Source organism: Elephas maximus, chromosome X (assembly GCF_024166365.1).
Source record: "Elephas maximus indicus isolate mEleMax1 chromosome X, mEleMax1 primary haplotype, whole genome shotgun sequence".
Classification (NCBI taxonomy): Eukaryota; Metazoa; Chordata; class Mammalia; order Proboscidea; family Elephantidae; genus Elephas; species Elephas maximus.
Window position 1 is genome coordinate 52,326,812 of NC_064846.1, and position 19,655 is coordinate 52,346,466.

Below are 19,655 nucleotides of genomic sequence, written 5' to 3' on the forward strand. Positions count from 1 at the left end.
ATTTGCAAGATTTCCAAAGGTCATCATAAATGGAAAACACACGAAAATTAGAAGTCACATTCTGAATTTCTATCCTTTGAGAATGGTGTTATAATCATCCAAAATACGTGGGTCCAGATGTCCTTTGGATTTTATAAGGCACACCTCTACAACTTTGAATTTGTTTCTTGCATGATTGATTTATTTTCTTCATGCCAGGAATAGATAAAAATTATTTGTATCTAAATTTGAATTTTCTGGAAGAAAAAAATGGAACTGATTTCTAAATTCTTTCTTACTAAGGGAAAGAGCCTTAACAGCAATTGTCTCATCTTCTGATCAACTAGTAATGTTTCCTTGTTAAATACTGTATTTGGAAATAATTTCAAACATACAGGAATATTAGCAAAAATTTTCAAAGAATAACCATATATCCTTTACCCACATTTATATTTGTTAATATTTTCTCTCCTTTGCTCTTTCTTGATAGATACAGATTTTTTTTCTGAACTGTTTGAGGGTTAGTTGAATATGTCATAGCCCTTTACCCTTAAATACTATACTATGTATTTTCTAAGAATAGGGGTATACTCTTACATGGCCATAAACTCATATCTTTTAATTGGATTTGAACAATAGAAGACAGCCTACCATCTGTAGTTTCATCACCTCCAAAATGCTGTCGGTAGAAGAGCATTAATTCAATGTTGTAGCATTTATAGATGATCACTAGCAGTATAAGAAGAAGGAAGATTGCTCCCAGGCCCCCTGCAAGCTCAATTTTGTAGATTAAATCTGGAACAAATAGAATAAACAGGAAACAGTAATTAAATCAGAAACACTTGGAACCTTCCAATATTTTTACTCTCTAAGATGCACTACCCATCCTGCTCCCCCCGCAAGAAGATTCTTGTTTAACACAGTACCTTTGCTCTTGATAAATTTGTATCAACCAAATTTTTATAAAATTTATTCTCTTCTAAAGATTCAAGTAATATACTAATGAAAGTGGTAAATCCATCTGAAAAGGAATAGTCACATCCCAATTCATTCGGAATCCATCTAGATTTTCGCATATATACTCTTGCTTTAAGTGTATTTCAGGGAACTATTAGGGCTGTCTTATTCTGAGTCCAAGGCCAATATTTTGTTGTTTCTGTTAGATTATCTTATTGGTTTAGCAAGATTATTATCTAGTACATCGCAGGGCACAGGTCCTATTCTTCTACAGGGAAACAGCATCATAAAATTACTCTCAGAATCAAATAAAATCTAATGAGCTTGCAGGATTTAACTGTTTCATTTAACCCCAGTACAAAGTAAGCAGGGGAAATTAGCTTATCCATTTCCCCTACTTATCTGAATAAATGACTATAATATGTATGTGATATAATACACCCAATGGGGCTAAAAGAGAATGAGAAATCCAGGCTAATCACTTAGCATATCCAGCTATCGCTGGCTACCTGGTAGTACTCATAGGCTACTCCAGTGGGGCACCCCTAGAACTCTGAGATTTGGAACAATTAAATCAACACATAATGGAAGAAGACATAATGTCTCCCAGGCTCAGGGAACAGTGACTTGCCTGTAGCTTAATTAGTGACTTAAAAAAAAAAACAAACTAAAAATGTATCATCAAAAAGAGGGATGACATCATGGAATTTAGAGAAATGGGAAGTCAGAGGAGAATCTAGAATATGAGTTTAGCCATGTCTGGGGGAGAAATGCCGAATCTGGGAAACACCAGACCAGAGACATATTTTTCACCGTGGGACAGGGATATTTCATTGGTCTCAATACAGAATTAATTGTCTATAAGATTAGTTAATCTCCCTTTAATCAAAATGCATAATTACCAAGTGATTTTTTTTTTATACGAATTCCACTTACCATGTAACTAGAAACTGGGAAAGGGAGTGGCATTCTAGTTTGTACCTCAGTTGTTTGTGAGTTTGGTTGGCATCAGTCAGTCTCCCCAGATGGATCACTTCTGGGGCACTGTCAAAATCAAATTTCTGGCCATCTTGAAGGTCTCTTGACAACGAGATAGACAGTCTTTCTTTGGGAATGTCCCTCACCTCTTATGGCTTATTGCTTAAGAAAAATTAGTCAGGTTCAATATAACACTTAGGATCTGTTTAGCACTATACAGTTTATAATAAAGATAAATATATTACAAATAACTTCAACCAGTCTATGTTCTCCAAATAATCCTTTAGGACAAGAATTATTACTTCATATTATAGATGAAGGATCTGAGACTTAGTATCTTAAGTCACTTACCCAACATCATACGCCTAAGAAGTGGCCAAGATGGGAATTGAACCCAGGTCTCCTAACTTCAAAATCAAAGCTCTTTGTATTAAGCCACAGTTTTAGAAGCTCTTGCCTGGAAAGCAGCAACAGAAAGTCCTCTCCCTTTTCCGCCATAGAACTGTTGGTAATGCTTTCCAAGAACATTTGACTTACAATGAATTTTGTCTCTTTCTTCCCTTTCAGATCCAAGGGAAGAAGATACAATTCACCAGGCTGAATTAAAAGGACTAGGCAGATTTCTGACACTCCATTGACAGTTACTGGAGAATCCTGTAACTGTAGCCGGGGAGGAAGGAAAGGCTCCCTGGAGTCCCGCGTAAGAAGAGCGTTAAGTTTTGTGGGGAGAGAAGGAATTTGGTCTTGAAAAGGAGGTGGAGTGAGGGAGGAGATGATGGTGGCCAGGGAGAAGACAGCTAATCAGAAGAGCCATGGAGTGGAAATGTTAGAAACACAAATAAATGTCACTCTGTGAATAAGAAGACAGGGGGAAGGATGGAAAAACGAAGTGAGCTGGGCTGCTGTAAGGACAAAACATGGCAATAAGCAACATTATGAGGAGACACATAATGACTCGGGTAGGATACTGGAATCGATCTTTGTCCTACCTGCTGCAAGTGGTTTTCATTTTGAAAATTAAGTAACAAAATTTCAGGTTAACAACAACAACAAAAGAATCCCACCACACATTAGCTTTGCCTACTGGCTTCGATATAGAATGCGGCTCCCCAGGCCTCTACGTGGGTGGTGATAAGGCAAGCTTGCTTCTGAGACCTCTGCGAGGCTGCAATATCACAATCTTTGCTTGTTCTCTCCCCATCTTACATCAATTATACATTCTTAATAGCCAGTGTTACATTGACAGAGCAATACATTCTTTTCCTACTCTGAAAACCGACTTCCCTTTCATCTCTAGGGCACTGATTGTCTTGATTCAATATGTTTTTTTTTTTTTCCTGTTCTAAGATGTTCATTTTATGCTGTAAATTTTTTGGTCTCTCTCTCTCTCTGTCTGGTCAGAACAGCTTTCAACTCTTTCCAAAGTCATCAAACGGGAATTTTTCAGCAATTTCTATCTTATTTACAGTGTAGAGTTGCTATTAGGTAGATGGAAAACTTCAGCAGCAGAAACAATTTGCACTTCTAAGTAGGATTCACCTTTTTCAGCAGTAAATTTACAGAAGAAAAGCGTGGCAAGAAAAGTACCTTTGTGGTTTTGGGGTCCATTTTATAAAAATGTCTCTGAAAGATATTACCTAATGATGGCTGTTTAAGTTAAAAACTGTGGCCCTAGGCCCTGTGATTCAACCAGTATTCTTTGATTTAGCCCAGGCAGTCACATTGAAAGGGAAACATCTATCCTATAATCACAGTGCAGAGTTGCCATCACCCAAATGACACCTGGCTTTTCTCTTGACTTCTGTTTTCATCTGCCATTTTCCATCTCAGCAGGACCTATACTTCTAGGGGCATTTCCTGACTGAGAAGCCGCAAGTAATTTTTGGGGGGCTGAGTCTTGGATATGCTTCACAAGGATTGCTGTAGCCAAAACAGCAAATATTTATGGGGTTATGACTTTTTCTAGGCACCCAAAGTACAAGCATAGTTCTTTTTAACCTTCTTAGTTTGACCCAACTATTTCTCCACTGTGAACACAAAGATCAGATACTTTAGGATGGGCCAAAATAGCAGCTGAAGGCAAGGGACTGAGGAGAAGGCAGGCTGAAATGTCTTGAGATAATGAGCTTGTTTCTCTGACTCATAAATTGGGAGGCAGGTTAGCAGATCCCACCTTAGGGCTTCCTTTACATGTTTGGTGTCAGGGTGGGGTAGCAGCACTGGGAACAAAGAGATTCAGTGATACAGCTCTATTTTTGTGGGAAAAGGAGTGTGTTCAGAGAAGCAGAATGAATTATCAAAATTTCTTTAGCAAAAGTTTAAATTATTAGTTCACCAAAGAAAAAAAATTAGGATGAACTTCTTAGTAAAATGTTAGTTGTACTTACTGGTGAGTAGTTCATCAGGGAGGGAGAGACTGGATAGGTGCAGGTAGAAGGTGCAAATGTAAGGGGCAGTTTGAACTTAGAAAACCTGAACCTGATAATCTCATATAGTAGGAGTTTTCATTTTACCAAAGGCCTTTTCACGTGATGAAAGGATTCATCATGTGTTTCTTCTCCACAGTGATTGCTTTGGGCATCTTAAATACTTGACTTACAGTATATCGGGTAGTTAGTGTTCCATCAAAAAGCCATACTTGTATTTCAGGCAGAAGCACTGTAGCCGCTGAGGCCAGGCTATGATGTGACAGAGACCTAAAATGTCCAACTCCAAAGGAAAGTTCTCCTGACTTCACTTTCCATACTAGACTCCTTTAAACTTAAACTCTATTTTTTTTAAGACGGAATTAGGTCCAATAGAATAAGAAATGGCACTAGAGAGATAAAAGCTTTATTTTCAGAATAATGACATTTCCCTGCTTCTTCTAGAGCTGCTTGTCAAGGTCAAGTATTAGGATTGGCTGGAAAAGAGAAATTTCATCCTGGCCAGGAGGTACAACTAGTGACCTTGCTGATTGGATCTGTTGTACTGCTCTATAGCCTAGGCAACAAGAACACTGGTTGAGAACATTTGTTTTGCTACATTTACAAAACCTTTGCCAGACCCACACAGACAGAAACTATTTAGTCTTCCGCAATAATCAAGACAGAGTCATGGCAAGGTGAGAGCCAAGCTCAGATGCTGCTCTAGCTGCTGAGATTATTGTTCCTACGCCTACTTTTATCTTCTTTATCTGTAAATTTAGAGCTGCTTTTGTTTGCATGTTATATACAATTTCCACCCATCTGGAACCAACTTTAGAGAATGATCTCCATAAATGTCAAATTATTTAGAAATATATACACCTGCTAAAGGCCTCTTAACACAGGGTCATATCATGAAATAGTGGTTAAAATCTGTCTAACACTTGTAGGAATATTATATGGGACTATTCGTTATTTTTATTTATTTTTTCAGTTAGGGAATAAAAAAGTAACATTGCTTCTAATTCAATGGTAAAATCTCTAGCATTTCATTTAAGCAATATAAAATTATACCAACCAAACCAAACCTGTTGCCATCGAGTCGATTCCGACTTATAGCGACCCTACATGACAGAGTAGAACTGCCCCATAGAGTTTCCAAGGAGTGCCTAGTGGATTCGAACTGCCAACCTTTTGGTTAGCAGCTGTGGCTCTTTGCTACGCCACCCAGGTTTCCAATATAAAATATAGGAAGGTAAAATATGGAGAAAACATGGGGTGTTAATGTTTATCAAATTTTACATAACACTTACAATCAAGGTACGTTTTATCTCGCTTGATTTAAGACAGAATAATACTCCATTTAATTTATCCACTCCCTAATGACATTAAAGCTCATAGGCATTTTACACTAATATCCACAGCAAGAGAGAAATTTGTCCTTAAAAAGACAAAAATGTTAACAGAAGTTTATACTAAACGATAAAATAGGGCCAGGAAACTTATCTCTCTTCACTTCAATAATTACTAGTAGCTAAACAAACTGTAGTGAAAAATAAATACCCTTTTTACGCAGCAGAACGCTGGCATGTTTTCGTCCATTTCGGTTTTCTACATGGCAAGTATAATTCGCCAGGTCAGCCTCCACCACTGAGTCAAAGATGAGTGCCAACTCAACTTCTTTTTCTCCAAGATGCTCTTTGAGGAGCCTGAAATAAACACAGTATACTGGGCTTAATTAGTTTGATTTGGGGATAGAGCAGCCAGGCAAAAACTACAGATGGTTATCTAGCTCACAGGGGTCTCCAGTGGGCACTCAAAGTCCTGGATTGGTGTAAGTGTGGGACCTTCAACAAGAAAACACAAAAATGGTTCTCGACCTGAAGACCAGATGGAAAAGAAAGAAGTGAGGAATTCACTCAGCAAAATAAAATGTTAAAGGGGACCACTAGGCTTAGTGTGGAAACCCTGGTAGTGTAGTCGTTAAGAGCTATGGCTGCTAACCAAAAGGTCAGCAATTCAAATCCACCAGCCGCTCCTTGGTAACCCTATGGGGCAGTTCTCTTCGGTCCTATATGGTCTCTATGAGTTGAAATCGACTCGACAACAATGGGTTTGGTTTTTTTTTTTTAAGGCTTAGTGCAAATTGTTAAGCGCTCCACTACTAGCTGAAAGGTTGGTGGTTTGAACCTACCCTGAAGGCACCTCAGAAGACAGGCCTGGTGATCTCCTTTCAGAGAGTCACAGCCTTGAGAACCCTATGGATCAATTCTACTCTGCACACACGAGGTTGCCATGAGTCAGAATCAACTCAAAGGCAATAAAGAACAACCCACTACCAACCAACGACAACAACAAGCTTTGATAAATGAAACCAACGTGATTTGTGTGGCAAAAAAGAGGAAACATTGGTTCCATGTTCTTGCTGAACTTATCAAACATAATTGGATCTTTGTACCATGGCATGAGGGAAAAAAAATCTGTAGGTGTGTAGGTTTTGGTTTTGCGTTAGAGGTTAGAGTTTTGATAATAGTGGAGGGAAGGGGGTAAGGAATGGGATCTTGAAAATGGCTGCCTTATGAGAAGTGAACTAAGGGTGGTGAGGGGATTTACTATGCCCAAATACCAGGGAGAAACCTGTTCTCTACTTCTTTTTTTTTTCCAATGCAACCATGTGTCCTGCAGCCCTAATCCCCCAACTATGTTAGCACACCTTCACCCTCCCACCCTCAGCCCTGTTTTCTTCGGACTCTGCTTTATCACCCTCACCCCCAGAAGAAAACCTGCCCAATGTGCCATTTTCTCAGTTCTGCTTTTTTTTTTTTTTTTTTAATCTTTCAAGGGAACTTGCAAAGGGCCTTGAATGGCCAGGAACAGGTGTTCTCAGAGAAGCTGAGTTGCCAGGAAACTTTCCTGAGGAGTATGTCTCCTGTTTCTTTGGAGAGTTATACTCTCGCCAATGACCAGCTACCTACTGGTTGAAGTGAAAGTAAGTACCCTGTTAACTTTTGCTTTTCTGACTCCTCCTCCTGCTTTTGGTCAAAGAAGGGGGAAATAATGATTCCACATGGTGGCAATCCTGCCCTTAAGTTCCTGGGTGAGGTTCTTCAATACATATATTTGCAAGTATGGAATATTTTAGATGGAAAACTGAGGCACCATAAGTAATTATTTTCTTTGTTTTGGACACCTGGGTGTGAATGCAGAGAAGGCCCCTCTGATTTACTGGAATTTAGCATGAAATTGGAAAAGAACACTGAACTCAGAGAAAACTATGTTCTAATTACAGACCTCCCATTTACAAGCCGGGTCCTTACAAAGTCATTAACGTAATGGTGCCTTAATTTAACTCATCTTTAAATTGGGAAAAAAAATACCTATCATACTTAACTATGTTGCAATTTGAAAAGTAACACTTTGTACATGCACAGGAATGTTATTAAACACCACTCTTCATTATCCAAAGGTCAGTTGTTTACATTTTGGATCTTCCAAGTAAATTTGTACTTACATTTATTGACATTGAAGATTGGCTTGCCTTAATCCCTCTGGTTCCCATTTAAGAGAAGGAATGCCTTAAAGTTGGGTTGATGGAAGAGAGTTCCTAGAATCTGAGCATCTCCCATACTGAGATCTGAGGTCCAAATTACATTCCAAATAGATATGCTTTTAAAACTAAGCCTATTTAGATTCAAACAGATGCATGTACACCAGTGTTCATTGCAGCATTATTCACAATAGCCAAAAGGTGGAGACAATCCATTTGAATGGATAAACAAGATGTAGTATATACATATAATGGAATACTACTCAGCCATAAAGAGAAATAAAGTACTGATACATGTTATAACATGAACGAACATTGAAAACATTATGCTGAGTGAAGTAAGTCAGACATAAAAGGTCAAATACTGCATGATCCCACTTATGTGAAATATCTAAAATAGGAAAATGCATAGAGACATAAGTTTTTTAGTAGATGCCAGGGGCAGAGGAAAGAGAGTAATAGAAGTTATGGCTCAAGTACTGAGTTTCTGTCAGGTGCTGAACAACTTTTGGAAATGGATAGTGGTGATGGTGGCACAGCATGGTGAATGTAATTTCTGTCACTGGATTATACACTTAAAATAGTTAAAATGGCATTTTTTTGTTATATCTCTTTCTCTGCAATAAAATAAGAAAAAATTAAGCCTATTTCTGCTCTCTTCCAATAAAAACAATTTTTTTTTCCAATAGGATAAATACTTCAGAGTTGCCAATGCTGGCGTTTGTAGTTTCAGTACGCTTCCTTCTCCTGCCCTTTATATTTATGGATTTCTTAGTACCATCACCAAACTAGATAAGGGATGAAGTGTAAGCTGCCCAGACTTTTGTTAACCAGATTTTTGGGACCACATTTGCCAGTAGCCTCTCTATTAATTGTCTTTCTTCCTGCGTAAAGCTCTGGTTTTCTTTTTTCTTTCCTCTCCCAACTTACACTTGGCCAAAAAAAAAAAAAATTGAGAATTTGCTGTCTTTATGGCTGACTTTGACTTTTGCTCTCTCCAATTTTTCTCCTGCTAGGGAGCCCTGGTGGAATAGTGGTTAAGAGCTTGTCTTCTAAAAAAAAAGGTCAGTAGTTTGAATCTACCAGCCGCTCCTTGGAAACCCTATGGGGCAGTTCCACTGTTTCCTGTAGGGTCGCTATGAGTTGAAATCAACCGGATGGCAATGTTTTTTTTTTTTTTTTTTAAATTGGTAATTCCTAGCACACTCAAGTACTTTAGCTCTAGGTAACCTGCTGTGGAAGAACCCCCTTTAGTTTCAGAAGCTGCTTAAACACCACAAATCCAGCTTGATTTAAAGCTTCACATGTAGGACAGCCAGGCACAGGGCAGAAAGCTGATACTGTCCCTCTAGACCAGGACTTTCTCTCTTCATTTCTAATATAGTTTCCAAAAACAGCTCTTCACAGACTGCAGAAAGAATCTGAAGAGAGGATTTGAAAAATGATCCTTGGTCCATCTATTAATACATATGAGGTGTCTTAATTATCAGCTCTTGAAAATCTAGAGGTGACTTGCTTTTTTTATTAGAATTAAAGAACAGATTAGTGTTTGTCTATAAGTCACTCTGTAGAGCAGTCAGTTATTTCCTAGCAAACATTGAATATGTAACAATTTATCAACGATTCTTTGTCAATCCCCTAATGAGCGCCTAGCTCTGTGATAGATAGTTGCTGTAAGAGAAAAATAAAAATTAAAAGACCTGGTCCTTGCTCTCATGAAGCTTCAAAATTTGAATGAGGAGAAAATGAATTGAAAAAATGAAAAAAAATTATAGAGAGAATAAATAAGGCACTGTGATCCAGCCACGCTCAAAATGGAATTTCAAAAAAGCCAGAGGCTATTGTAGACTAAGCTAGCTGAAAAAGATTGAGAAGATACTGGCTAGGCAAAAGGAAGAAGGAAGGGCTTACCAAAGGGAAGATGGGCAAGTCTTTGCAGAATGTGTGAAAAAGAAAGACACTAAGAAGACTGGATTCAGAATGGATGATACAGGTGAGGGCATCATGGGATATCCTTCAAATAACTTAGGATGTATCTCATCCCAGTGATTACCACTTAAGGCAAGTTACATGTAACAGAGAACACTGGCATAATAAAAAAAAAAACAATAAATTCAGGCAGCAGAAATCCTATCTTCAAAAGTTTTATTTAGTTAGACCCTACTATCAAAAAGTAATGCCAGAAAAGCACTTTATTAATGCAATTTGATATAATCCAATGCCACCAAATGGATACTTTAAAAGCTCTATGTGCCTAGTATTGTGATGTGCTGGGACATATTAATAAAATGAAAGCTGTCTCAAAATTGTTTCACATTACCACTTACTGACTCCCTCTAACAAAATTTAGCTATGGCAAGGAAAGGAAAATGTAAAAAAGGAAATACTTCATGAACAGGGAAAGTCCAAACTATTTTTCAGTTTTTTTTTCCAGCTACGAGGGTATTTTTGAAATGTTTATATAGATGCTGAATTGCCACCAGAGAGCCCACAGTTCACATTTCGTAGTGCCTGCCCATATCACCAACACAACTACTACCACTGCCGTCATCATTGAAAAGTATTTATTAGTAACCAGCAATCTGCTCTGCTGGACACTGTACTAATCTTTGCATAGAGATGCTCCCTGATCTCCTAAAGGTTTTATAATCTAAAATAAACAATTCCAAACGGAATAGTAACATACCATTCAGAGAAGGATCCAAAATACAATGAAATTTTGGTTAATGGAATTGTTCAGGGAAGGGGATTCTGGCTAATTAGATTTCCTGTTCACCTGTGATTTAAATAGAAAATCCTGTTTCTTCCATTGATGTAAATAATTCTAAAATATCTAACGCCAACTTCCATTCATAATACATAGTTCCTTGAGTCAAACTGGGAAGCCCTGGTGGTGTAGTGGTTAACAGCTACAGCTGCTAACCAAAAGGTTGGCAGTTCAAATTCACCAGGCGCTCCTTGGAAACTCTATGGGGCAATTCTACTCTGTCCTATAGGGTCGCTATGAATCAGTAATTGACTCGACAGCAGCGAGTTTGGTTTTTGGTTTTGAGCCAAATTGAGTTCTCTGACACGGAGCTCTGGTGGCGCAGTGTTTATGCATTTGGCTGCTAACCAAAAGGTTGGTGGTTTGAATCCACCAGCCACCCCTTGGAAACTCTATGGGGCAGTTTTACTCTGTCTTATAGGGTGGCTATGAGTTGGAATTGACTCGATGGCAATGGGTTTGGTTTTTTGGTTTGACATGTAGGTATGCTGCAGAATCTCTGGGTTATTATCTTGATATGAGTAATCATTGTCCAGGAATGATGGGGAATATGAAGGATAGCAGGTATGTTTTTTTTTTTTTTTAGGAAAAAAAAAAACACTTAAACAAATGCTCTCTTTTGGTGCCATTTATTTTTTTTTTCCCGTTAATGCCTAATTAGCCAAAAACCAAGGACAAGTTTGTAGTCTAGCAAAATCATATTTGTTGATTCAATGTATCAAGGGAAGGAAACTCCTGCAGAACAGGATTGCTCTTTGATTGGAGGGAAGAATACAGCTTCTTGTGTAAAGTCTGGGTCCCCACTGAAGGATTCTGAGGAGGGTCTAGGGAAGCTAGGATAAGTTCTGTGTTGGTTGTGCTTTCTGAGGCAGGATTGGGAGAAAGGGCGATTGGCTAGGGATTGGATGGTGTCATGAGGTGAGGGAAACTTAGCAGTTGGGTATCCCCAGTAATAAATGAAAATAGCAAAGCAGGTCTGGGGCACCATTAGTAAGAAAGCAGTAGTCACCCAAAGAATGAACAGGAGCATTATGGCATTTTACAACTGCTGCCTGCCCTTGGGAGAAACAGTGTTTTCTGTTAACTGTGCAGCTGGCTTTATCTGTGTCTGTCCTCCCAGCCTGATTAATGGCAGGGCTGCTTTTTCTCAGGCCAAGCTGATTTTCACTCTTTCAGTCCCAGACAGGTTTTGACTCTTGAAAGCCTAAATATGAAGTACGATAGAACATTCTGGGCAACTGAGCATTCTTGCTAAGTGCGTTTTCATCACTTTGATCTAGCCCCACTGGAACTGTGAACTGCTCAAGGGCCCCTCTTCCTTGGTCTCTAAACTTCAGTTTCTTTATCTGTAAAATAAAAGCTAACATTGTTTATCTCAAATGGTTGCCATGAGAATCCAATGTGATTTGGGATGCCGAAATTCTTTAAAAATTAACTGAGCATTGTAAAACATGAAATGGAATTTTTATTATTATTTACTAATTACAGGTTCTTGTCTAGAGCAGTTTATAATCCCAGATAATATGGTTGAGGCTAGGCATCTAGAGCCTGCTCAGTAAATGAAGAGAGATGACAAATCTTAGGTAGGCTTTAATATTTTCTGTATAGGCCAAGGCTAAGACCCACTGTGGAACTGTGACTAGCAGCATCACCACCATTCCCCAGACAACATCCTTCAGATGGCTGGAAATTAAGGCTTACCCTAGGTAAAACTAAGCTGCCTATCAAGCTTATCTTTTCCACTGAAGCTTCCTCATGTCTTATAAAATCCGCATTCATATACAGATATTATGAGATCTGAAACTTATTCAAGGCATAAGCGAAGTGATTGATTAAAGTGTTCCTTCTTTAAGTAGGATGGGCTGAGAGTGGCGGGGGTGGGAAGGAGAGGTGGCATTTTGGGTTTTATACCTCAACTTTGGGAAGGCCAAGACAGGTGGAGTGCTTCAGGGCACTGAAAAGAGTGGTGAGAAGTTGCTAAAATGGAGCCCATCATCTTGCCCATGCTGCCTAGGACTTGATAAACCAGTTGCCTTCTAATTGACTCTCACTCATGGTGACCCCGCGTGTGTCAGAGTAGAACTGTGCTCCATACGGTTTTATTGTTATTATGTTATTATCATTTTATCATTGTAAAGATATATATAAAACACCAAAAACAAAACAAACAAACAAAAACAAACCAAACCTGTTGCCATCGAGTTGATTTTGATTCATAGTGACACTACAGGACAGAGTAGAATTGCCCCATACGGTTTCCAAGGAGCAGCTTGTGGATTCGAACTGCCGACCTCTTGGCAGCAGAAAAATGCTTAACCACTGTGCCACCAGGGCCCCATATATAACACACATTTGCCAATTAAAGATTTTTTCACAGGTACAATTTAGTGACACTAATTACATTCATCATGCTTTGCAATCATCACCAATACCCGCCACCAACTTTTCTATCACCACAAACAGAAACTCAGTGTTCCCTAAACTATGCTTCCCATTTCCTTCTTCTTTCCTGCCCCTGGTAACCACTAATAAACTTTGGTCTCTATACATTTGTTTTTGTCTAGATATTTCATATGAATGAGATCATACAATATTTGTCCTTTCGTGATAGACTTAGTTTACTCAGCATAATGTTTTCAAGGTTCATCCATGTTGTAGTATATAAAAAAAAATTATATATTATATTATTAGGACTTAATTTCTCTATGGCTGAGTAATATTCCATTGTATGTACGTACCACATTTTGTTTATCCATTCATCTGCTGAAGGATATTTAGGTTGTTTACACCTTTTAGCTATTGTGATTAGTGCTGCAATGAACACTGGTGTACATATGTCTGCACGTATTACTGCTTTTGAATTTCTTGAGTATATACCTAGGAGTGGAATTGCTGGGTCATATGGTAGTTCTATCACCACAGATTATATATATATAGAACTGAGCTGTGGTGGCACAGTGGTTAAGAACTCAGTTGCTAACCAAAAGGTTGGCATTTTGAATCTACCAGCCGCTCCTTGGAACCCTGTGGGGCAGTTCTACTCTGTCTTACAGGGTCGCTATCAGTTGGAATTGACTTGACTGCAACAAGTATGGTAGTTCTATATTTAACTTTTTGAGGAACCGCCAAACTGTTTTCCACAGCAGCTGTACCATTTTGCAGTCCCATCAGCAACGGACAAAGGCTGCAATTTCTCCACGTCCTCACCAACATTTGCTGTTCTCTGAGTTCTTGATCTTAGCCATCCTAGTGGGGGTGAAGTGGTATCTCATTGTAGTTTTGATCTGCATTTCCTTAATGGCTAATGGTAGAGGCCTGGTTGTGCAGTGGTTAAGTGCTCAGTTGCTAAGTGAAAGGTTAGTGGTTGGAACCCATCAGCCACTCCACAGAAGAAAGATGTGGCAGTCTGATTCCATAAAGATTGCAGCTTTGGAAACCCTATGTGGCAGTTCTACTCTGTCTTATAGGGCTGGTATGAGTCAGAATATACTCGACAGCACCTGATGACAACAACAACAACCTATCTTCTTTGGCGAAATGTCTATTCAAAGCCTTTGCCCATGTTTTGATTGGGTAGTTTGTCTTTTTCTTGTTAAGTTGTAGGGTTTTTTTTTTTTTTAATAGTTTCTGGATATCAATCCCTTATCCGATATATGGTTTACAAAAATGTTTCCCCAGTCTGTGGGGTGTCTCTTCACTTTCCTGATAAAATCCTTTGATGTACAAAAGTTTTTAATTTTGATGAGGTCTCACCTATCTATTTTGTCTTTTGTTGCTTGTGCCTTTGGTCTCATATCTAAGAATCTGTTGTTGAAGACTAGGTGCCACAGAATCACCCCTATGATTTCTTCTAAGAGTTTTATGGTTTCAGGCCTTTCAGTTAGGTCTTTGATCCATTTTGAGTTACTTTTTGTATACGGTGTGAGGCATGGGTCCAACTTCATCCTTTTGCATGTAGAAATCCAGTTATCCCAGCACTATTTACTAGAAAAAAAAAAACTTTTTTATTTACTAGAGGGACTATTTTTCCCCCATTTGATGGATTTAACACCCTTGTTTAAGATCAACAGATCATAGATGTACATGCTTATCTCTGAACTCTAAATTCTATTCCATTGGTTTTTATATTTATCATTATACTGGTATCAGATTGATTTGATTACTGTAGCTTTATAATATGTTTTGAGATTGGGAAGTGTAAGTCCTCCTACTTTGTTCAGCATTTTCAAGAATGTTTTGGCAATTCGGGGCTGTTTGCAGTTCCATATAAATTTGAGGATTGGCTTTTTCATTTCTGCAAAGAAGGTTGTTAGAATTTTGATGGGTATTACATTGAATCTATAAATTGCTGTAGGATCTTGACAATATTAAGTCTTCCGATTCATGAGTATGGAATGTTCTTCCATTTATTTAAATCTTCTTTAATTTCAGTAATGTTTTATAGCATTCGGTGTATAAGTCTTTCACCTCCCTGGTTAAATTTATTCTTAGGCATTTTATTCTTTTAGATGATATTGTAAATGGACCTTAGTCTCCTTCTCAGATTGCTCATTGCTGATGTATAAAAACCTGAGTGATTTTTATGTGTTGACTTCATATCCTGCCACGTTGCTGAATTCATTTATCAGCTCTAATAGCTTTCTTGTGGAGTCTTTGGGGTCTACTATATGTAGGATTATGTCATCTGAGAAAAGGGATCATTTTACTTCTTACATCCCAATTTGAATAGCTTTTATTTCTTTTTCTTGCCTAATTGCTCTGGCTAAAACTTCCAGTACAATATTAAATAGCAGCGGTGATTGTGGGCCTCCTTCTCTTGTTTTGATCTTAGATGAAAAGCTCTCAGTTTTTCTCCACTGAATATAATCATAGCTGTGAGTTTTTCAAAAGTGCCCTTTATCATACTGTGGAATTTCCCTTCTGTCCCTTGTCTTGTTGAGTGCATACTAATCACATGTCTTGCAATAATTCCCCAACAGTGACCATAATGACTATACATTTTAGCTAATTGTTGCATATTGTTACCCTTTAGTTTCTATAAACTCTTGGATGGATGCCATATCATGAAAGGGTGTTGAATTTTGTCAAATGCTTTTTCTGCATAGATTGAGATGATCATATGGTTCTTTTCCTTCGTTCTATTAATGTGGTGTATTACATTGATTGATTTTCTAATGTTGAACCACACTTGCATTCCTGGGATAAATCTCCCTTGATCATAGTGTATAATCATTTTAATATGCTGGAGCCCTGTGGCATAGTGGTTAAGAGCTCAGCTGCTAACGAAAAGGTGGCAGTTTGACCCAGTTTAACCCTATAGAGCAGTTTTACTCTGTCTTATGGGGTCGTTATGAGTTGGAATCGACTCCATGGCAGTGGGTTTAATATTTTGTTACGGATCTTTCCTTCTGTATTCATAAGGGATATTGGTCTGTAGTTTTCTTTACTTGTGGTGTCTTGTTCTGGTGTTCATATCAAAATAATGGTAGCCTCATAGAATGAGTTAGGAAGTTTTCCTGCTTCTATTTTTCTTGGAAAAGTTCAAGGATTGGAGTCATTTCTTTAAATGTTTGTTAGAATTCTCCAGTTAAGCTCTTTGGTCCTGGACTTTTTTTTGGAGGGGGGAGATTTCTGATTACTGATATAATTTCTTCACCAGTTACAGGTTTGTTGAGATCTTATATTTCTTCTTGAATAAGTGTAGGAAGTTTATGTGTTTCTAGGAATTTGTCCATTTCACCTAGGTTATCTAATTTGTGGGCATGCAGTTAACTGCTCATAGCAGTCTCTTATGATCCTTTTTACTTCTGTAGGGCTTGTTGTAATTTACCCACTTTCATTTCTGATTTTAGGTATTTGTATCTTCTTTCTTCTCTGTCAGTCTAACTAGTCTTGTCAATTTTATTGATCTCTTTTTTAAAAAACAATGTCTTAGTTATCTAGTGCTGCTATAACAGAAATACTAAAAATGAATCACTTTAACAAACAGAAATTTATTCTCCCACAGTCTAGGAGGATAAAAAAAAAATTTATTTTTTTTAGAAATCCAAAATTAGGGTGCCAGCTCCACAGGAAGGTTTTCTGTCTCTGTCAGTTCTGGGGGAAGGTCCTTGTCACCAATCCTCCCCTAATCTAGGAGTTCTCAGTGCAGGGACCCCAGGTCCAAAGGATGCACTCCCCTTCTGGCTCTTCATTCTTGGTGGCATGAGGTCCCTCTCCTCTCTGCTCTGATTCTCTTTTTTATATCTCAAAAGAGATTGACTCAACATACAAAATAATCCTATAGATTGAGTTCTTCCTCATTCACATAACTACCTCTAACCCTGCCTCATTAACATCATAGAGGTAGGATTTATAACACCTGGGAAAATCATTTCAGATCACAAAATGGAAGACAACCACACAATACTGGGAATCATGGCCTAGCCATGTTGATACACATTTAGGGGGGACAAAATCCAATCCATAACAACCAACTTCTGGTTTCATTAATTCGCTGTTATTTTTATATTCTATGTTTCATTTATCTCTGCTCTCATCTTTGTTATTTCCCTCCTTCTAGAAACTTTGGGCTTGGTTTGGTCTTCTTTTTCTAGTTCCTCAAGGTGTCTAGTTAAGTTATTTATTTGAGATTTTTCTTCTTTTTTAGTGTAGGCATTTACTGCTATAAATTTCCCTCTGAACGCTGCCATCGCTGCATCGTCTGGGTTTTGGTAGGATGTGCTTTCATTTTCATTAACTTTTATTTTGATTTCTTCCTTGGCCCACTGGTTGCTTAATTTCCATGTATTTGTGTATTTTCCAGTTTTCTTTCTGTAATTAATTTCTTATTTCACTCCTTGTGGTCAGAGAACATACTCGTATGATTTCAATCTTTTTAAGTTTATTAAGACATGCTTTGTGACCTAACATATGGTCAGTCCTGGAGAACATACACTGGAGAAGAATGTATATTGTGCTGTTGTTGTGTGGAGTGTTCTATAAATGTCTTCTAGGTCTAGTTGATTTACAGTGTCATTCAGGTCTTCTATATCCTTGCTGTTCTTCTTCCTAGATGTTCTTCCATTGTGGGAAGTGGTATACTGAAGTTTCCTACCATTATTTTAGAACTGTCTATTTCTACCTTCAACTTTGTTGAAGTTTGCTTTATATATTTAGGGGCTCTGGAGTTAAAAAAATTTTTTTTTCTGGAGTTAGGTGCATATATATTTGTAATTTTTATATCTTCTTGACAAATTGACCTTTTAATCATTATATAATGTCCTTTTTTATCTATTAGAACACATTTGGACATAAAGTCTATTTTGTCTGATATTAAAATCATCACACCAGCTCTCTTTTGATTATTATTTGCATGGAATATTTTTTCTATCCTTTTCCTTTCAACTTATTTGTGCTCTTGTGTTTGAGACGTGTCTCTTACAGGCAGCAAACAATTGGGTCTTGTTTTTTTTTTTTAATCCATTCATCCACCTCTGCCTTTTGATTGGGGTGTTTAGTCCATTTATATTCATTGTAATTACTGATGAAGAAGGACTTAGTTCTGCCGTGTGTGTGTGTGTTTTAATCTTATGTGTTCTTTGTCCCTCATTTCCTCAGATACTGCTAACTTTTGTGTTTTATTTTTTATATTTTGTAGTGAATCATTTTGATTCCTTTCTCCTTTCCTTTTCTGTATATTTTTAGGTATTTTTTTTGTGGTTACCATGATGGTTACATTTAACAACTTGCATTATAGCTACCCTACTTGTTATTAATTGATAACTTCAGTAACATACAAAAACTCTTTACCTATACCCTTCCTTCTCTGTTCCCCAATTATTTTATTGCCATCACCTATTGCAGCTTTATATATAATATGCCCTGTAACATAAATTTATACTTACATTTTACGCATTTGCCATTATAAGGCATGATGAACATAACATTTGAATTATTAAGCCATGATTCCTTAAAACTTGCTGGACCACTTGGGCTATTCCTCTGCTGTCGTGGAATGGGGAGAGGGGGACACCCTGAATAGTCCATCACTGAGAGCTCTGCTTTTAGTATTGGAGCCAGAGATTAGGGGCCCTTCCCTGTGAACCAGAGATCACTGTGCCAACTGGTGGTGGTGGTGGGGGGGGTTCTGGGTGTTCCTCTGTTATGTTGGGAAGGGGACAGGTGAGGGCACCCTGAATAGTCTTCCCAGGAGATCTATGCTTTTAATTTTGGGATCAGTGGTTAGGAGGCCCCTTTCTGTACATCAGAGCTCCATGAGATGGCTGGTGGTGTGGGGCAGCTCCAGGGTGTCCCTTTGCTGCGCTAGGAGGGGTGAAGCAGGAGCAGTTTGAATGTCTGCCCGGGAGATATGCATTTTGTTTTGGAGCCAGAGTTTAGGAGGCCTCTTCCTGTACATCTAAGACACTGTGTGCTGGTTGGTGATGTGGGTCAGCTCCCAGGAGTCTCTCTGCTGCCCTGGGCGGGGAAGGGGTGGTGGCACCTTGACCCATCTGCCCAGGAGATCTGCTTTTGGTTCTGGAGTTTGAGGTTAATAGGCCCCTTCCTGTGCTCCGGAGATCTGTGTGCCTACCGATGGTGTGGAGCAGTTCCCCGCATGTGGTTGGGTGGCTTTCGGGCTTTCCTCCACCGCGCTGGGAGGGGGAAAGATACGGGCATCCTAAACCATCTGCCGAAGAGATCTGTTTTTGTTTTCGGAGCCAGAGAAGAGGGGGGCCCTTTCCTGTGTGCATCCCTCTGCCACACCGGGGAGAGAAGGGGCAGGGACAGTGAAAGGGCTGCCTTTTCTACTTTGTGATTTATCCTCGTTTTAATTCAGTTTTCAGTTCCTGGTTGCTGTCCATTGTCCATCATTTTAGACTTTCTGTAGGGCTGAATGGAAACCCTGGTGGCATAGTGGTTAAGTGCTACGGCTGCTAACCAAGAGTTTGGCAGTTCGAATCCACCAGGTGCTCCTTGGAAACTCTATGGGGCAGTTCTACTCTGTCCTGTAGGGTCGCTATGAGTCAGAATGGACTCGACA

At 38.6% G+C, this 19,655-nt stretch overlaps 1 protein-coding gene across 1 annotated transcript in view; it reads right to left on the bottom strand.

The window, feature by feature from the left end:
• The window catches only part of IL1RAPL2 (interleukin 1 receptor accessory protein like 2), a 617,966-nt gene that overhangs the window by 20,223 nt on the left and 578,088 nt on the right, over window positions 1-19,655 (bottom strand). The window contains exons 8-9 of the mRNA XM_049871435.1: window positions 5,883-6,028; window positions 631-774 (exon numbers count right to left, since the gene is read on the bottom strand). Of these exons, the coding sequence (XP_049727392.1) occupies window positions 631-774; window positions 5,883-6,028 (290 nt within the window). The remainder of the gene's footprint in view (window positions 1-630; window positions 775-5,882; window positions 6,029-19,655) is intronic.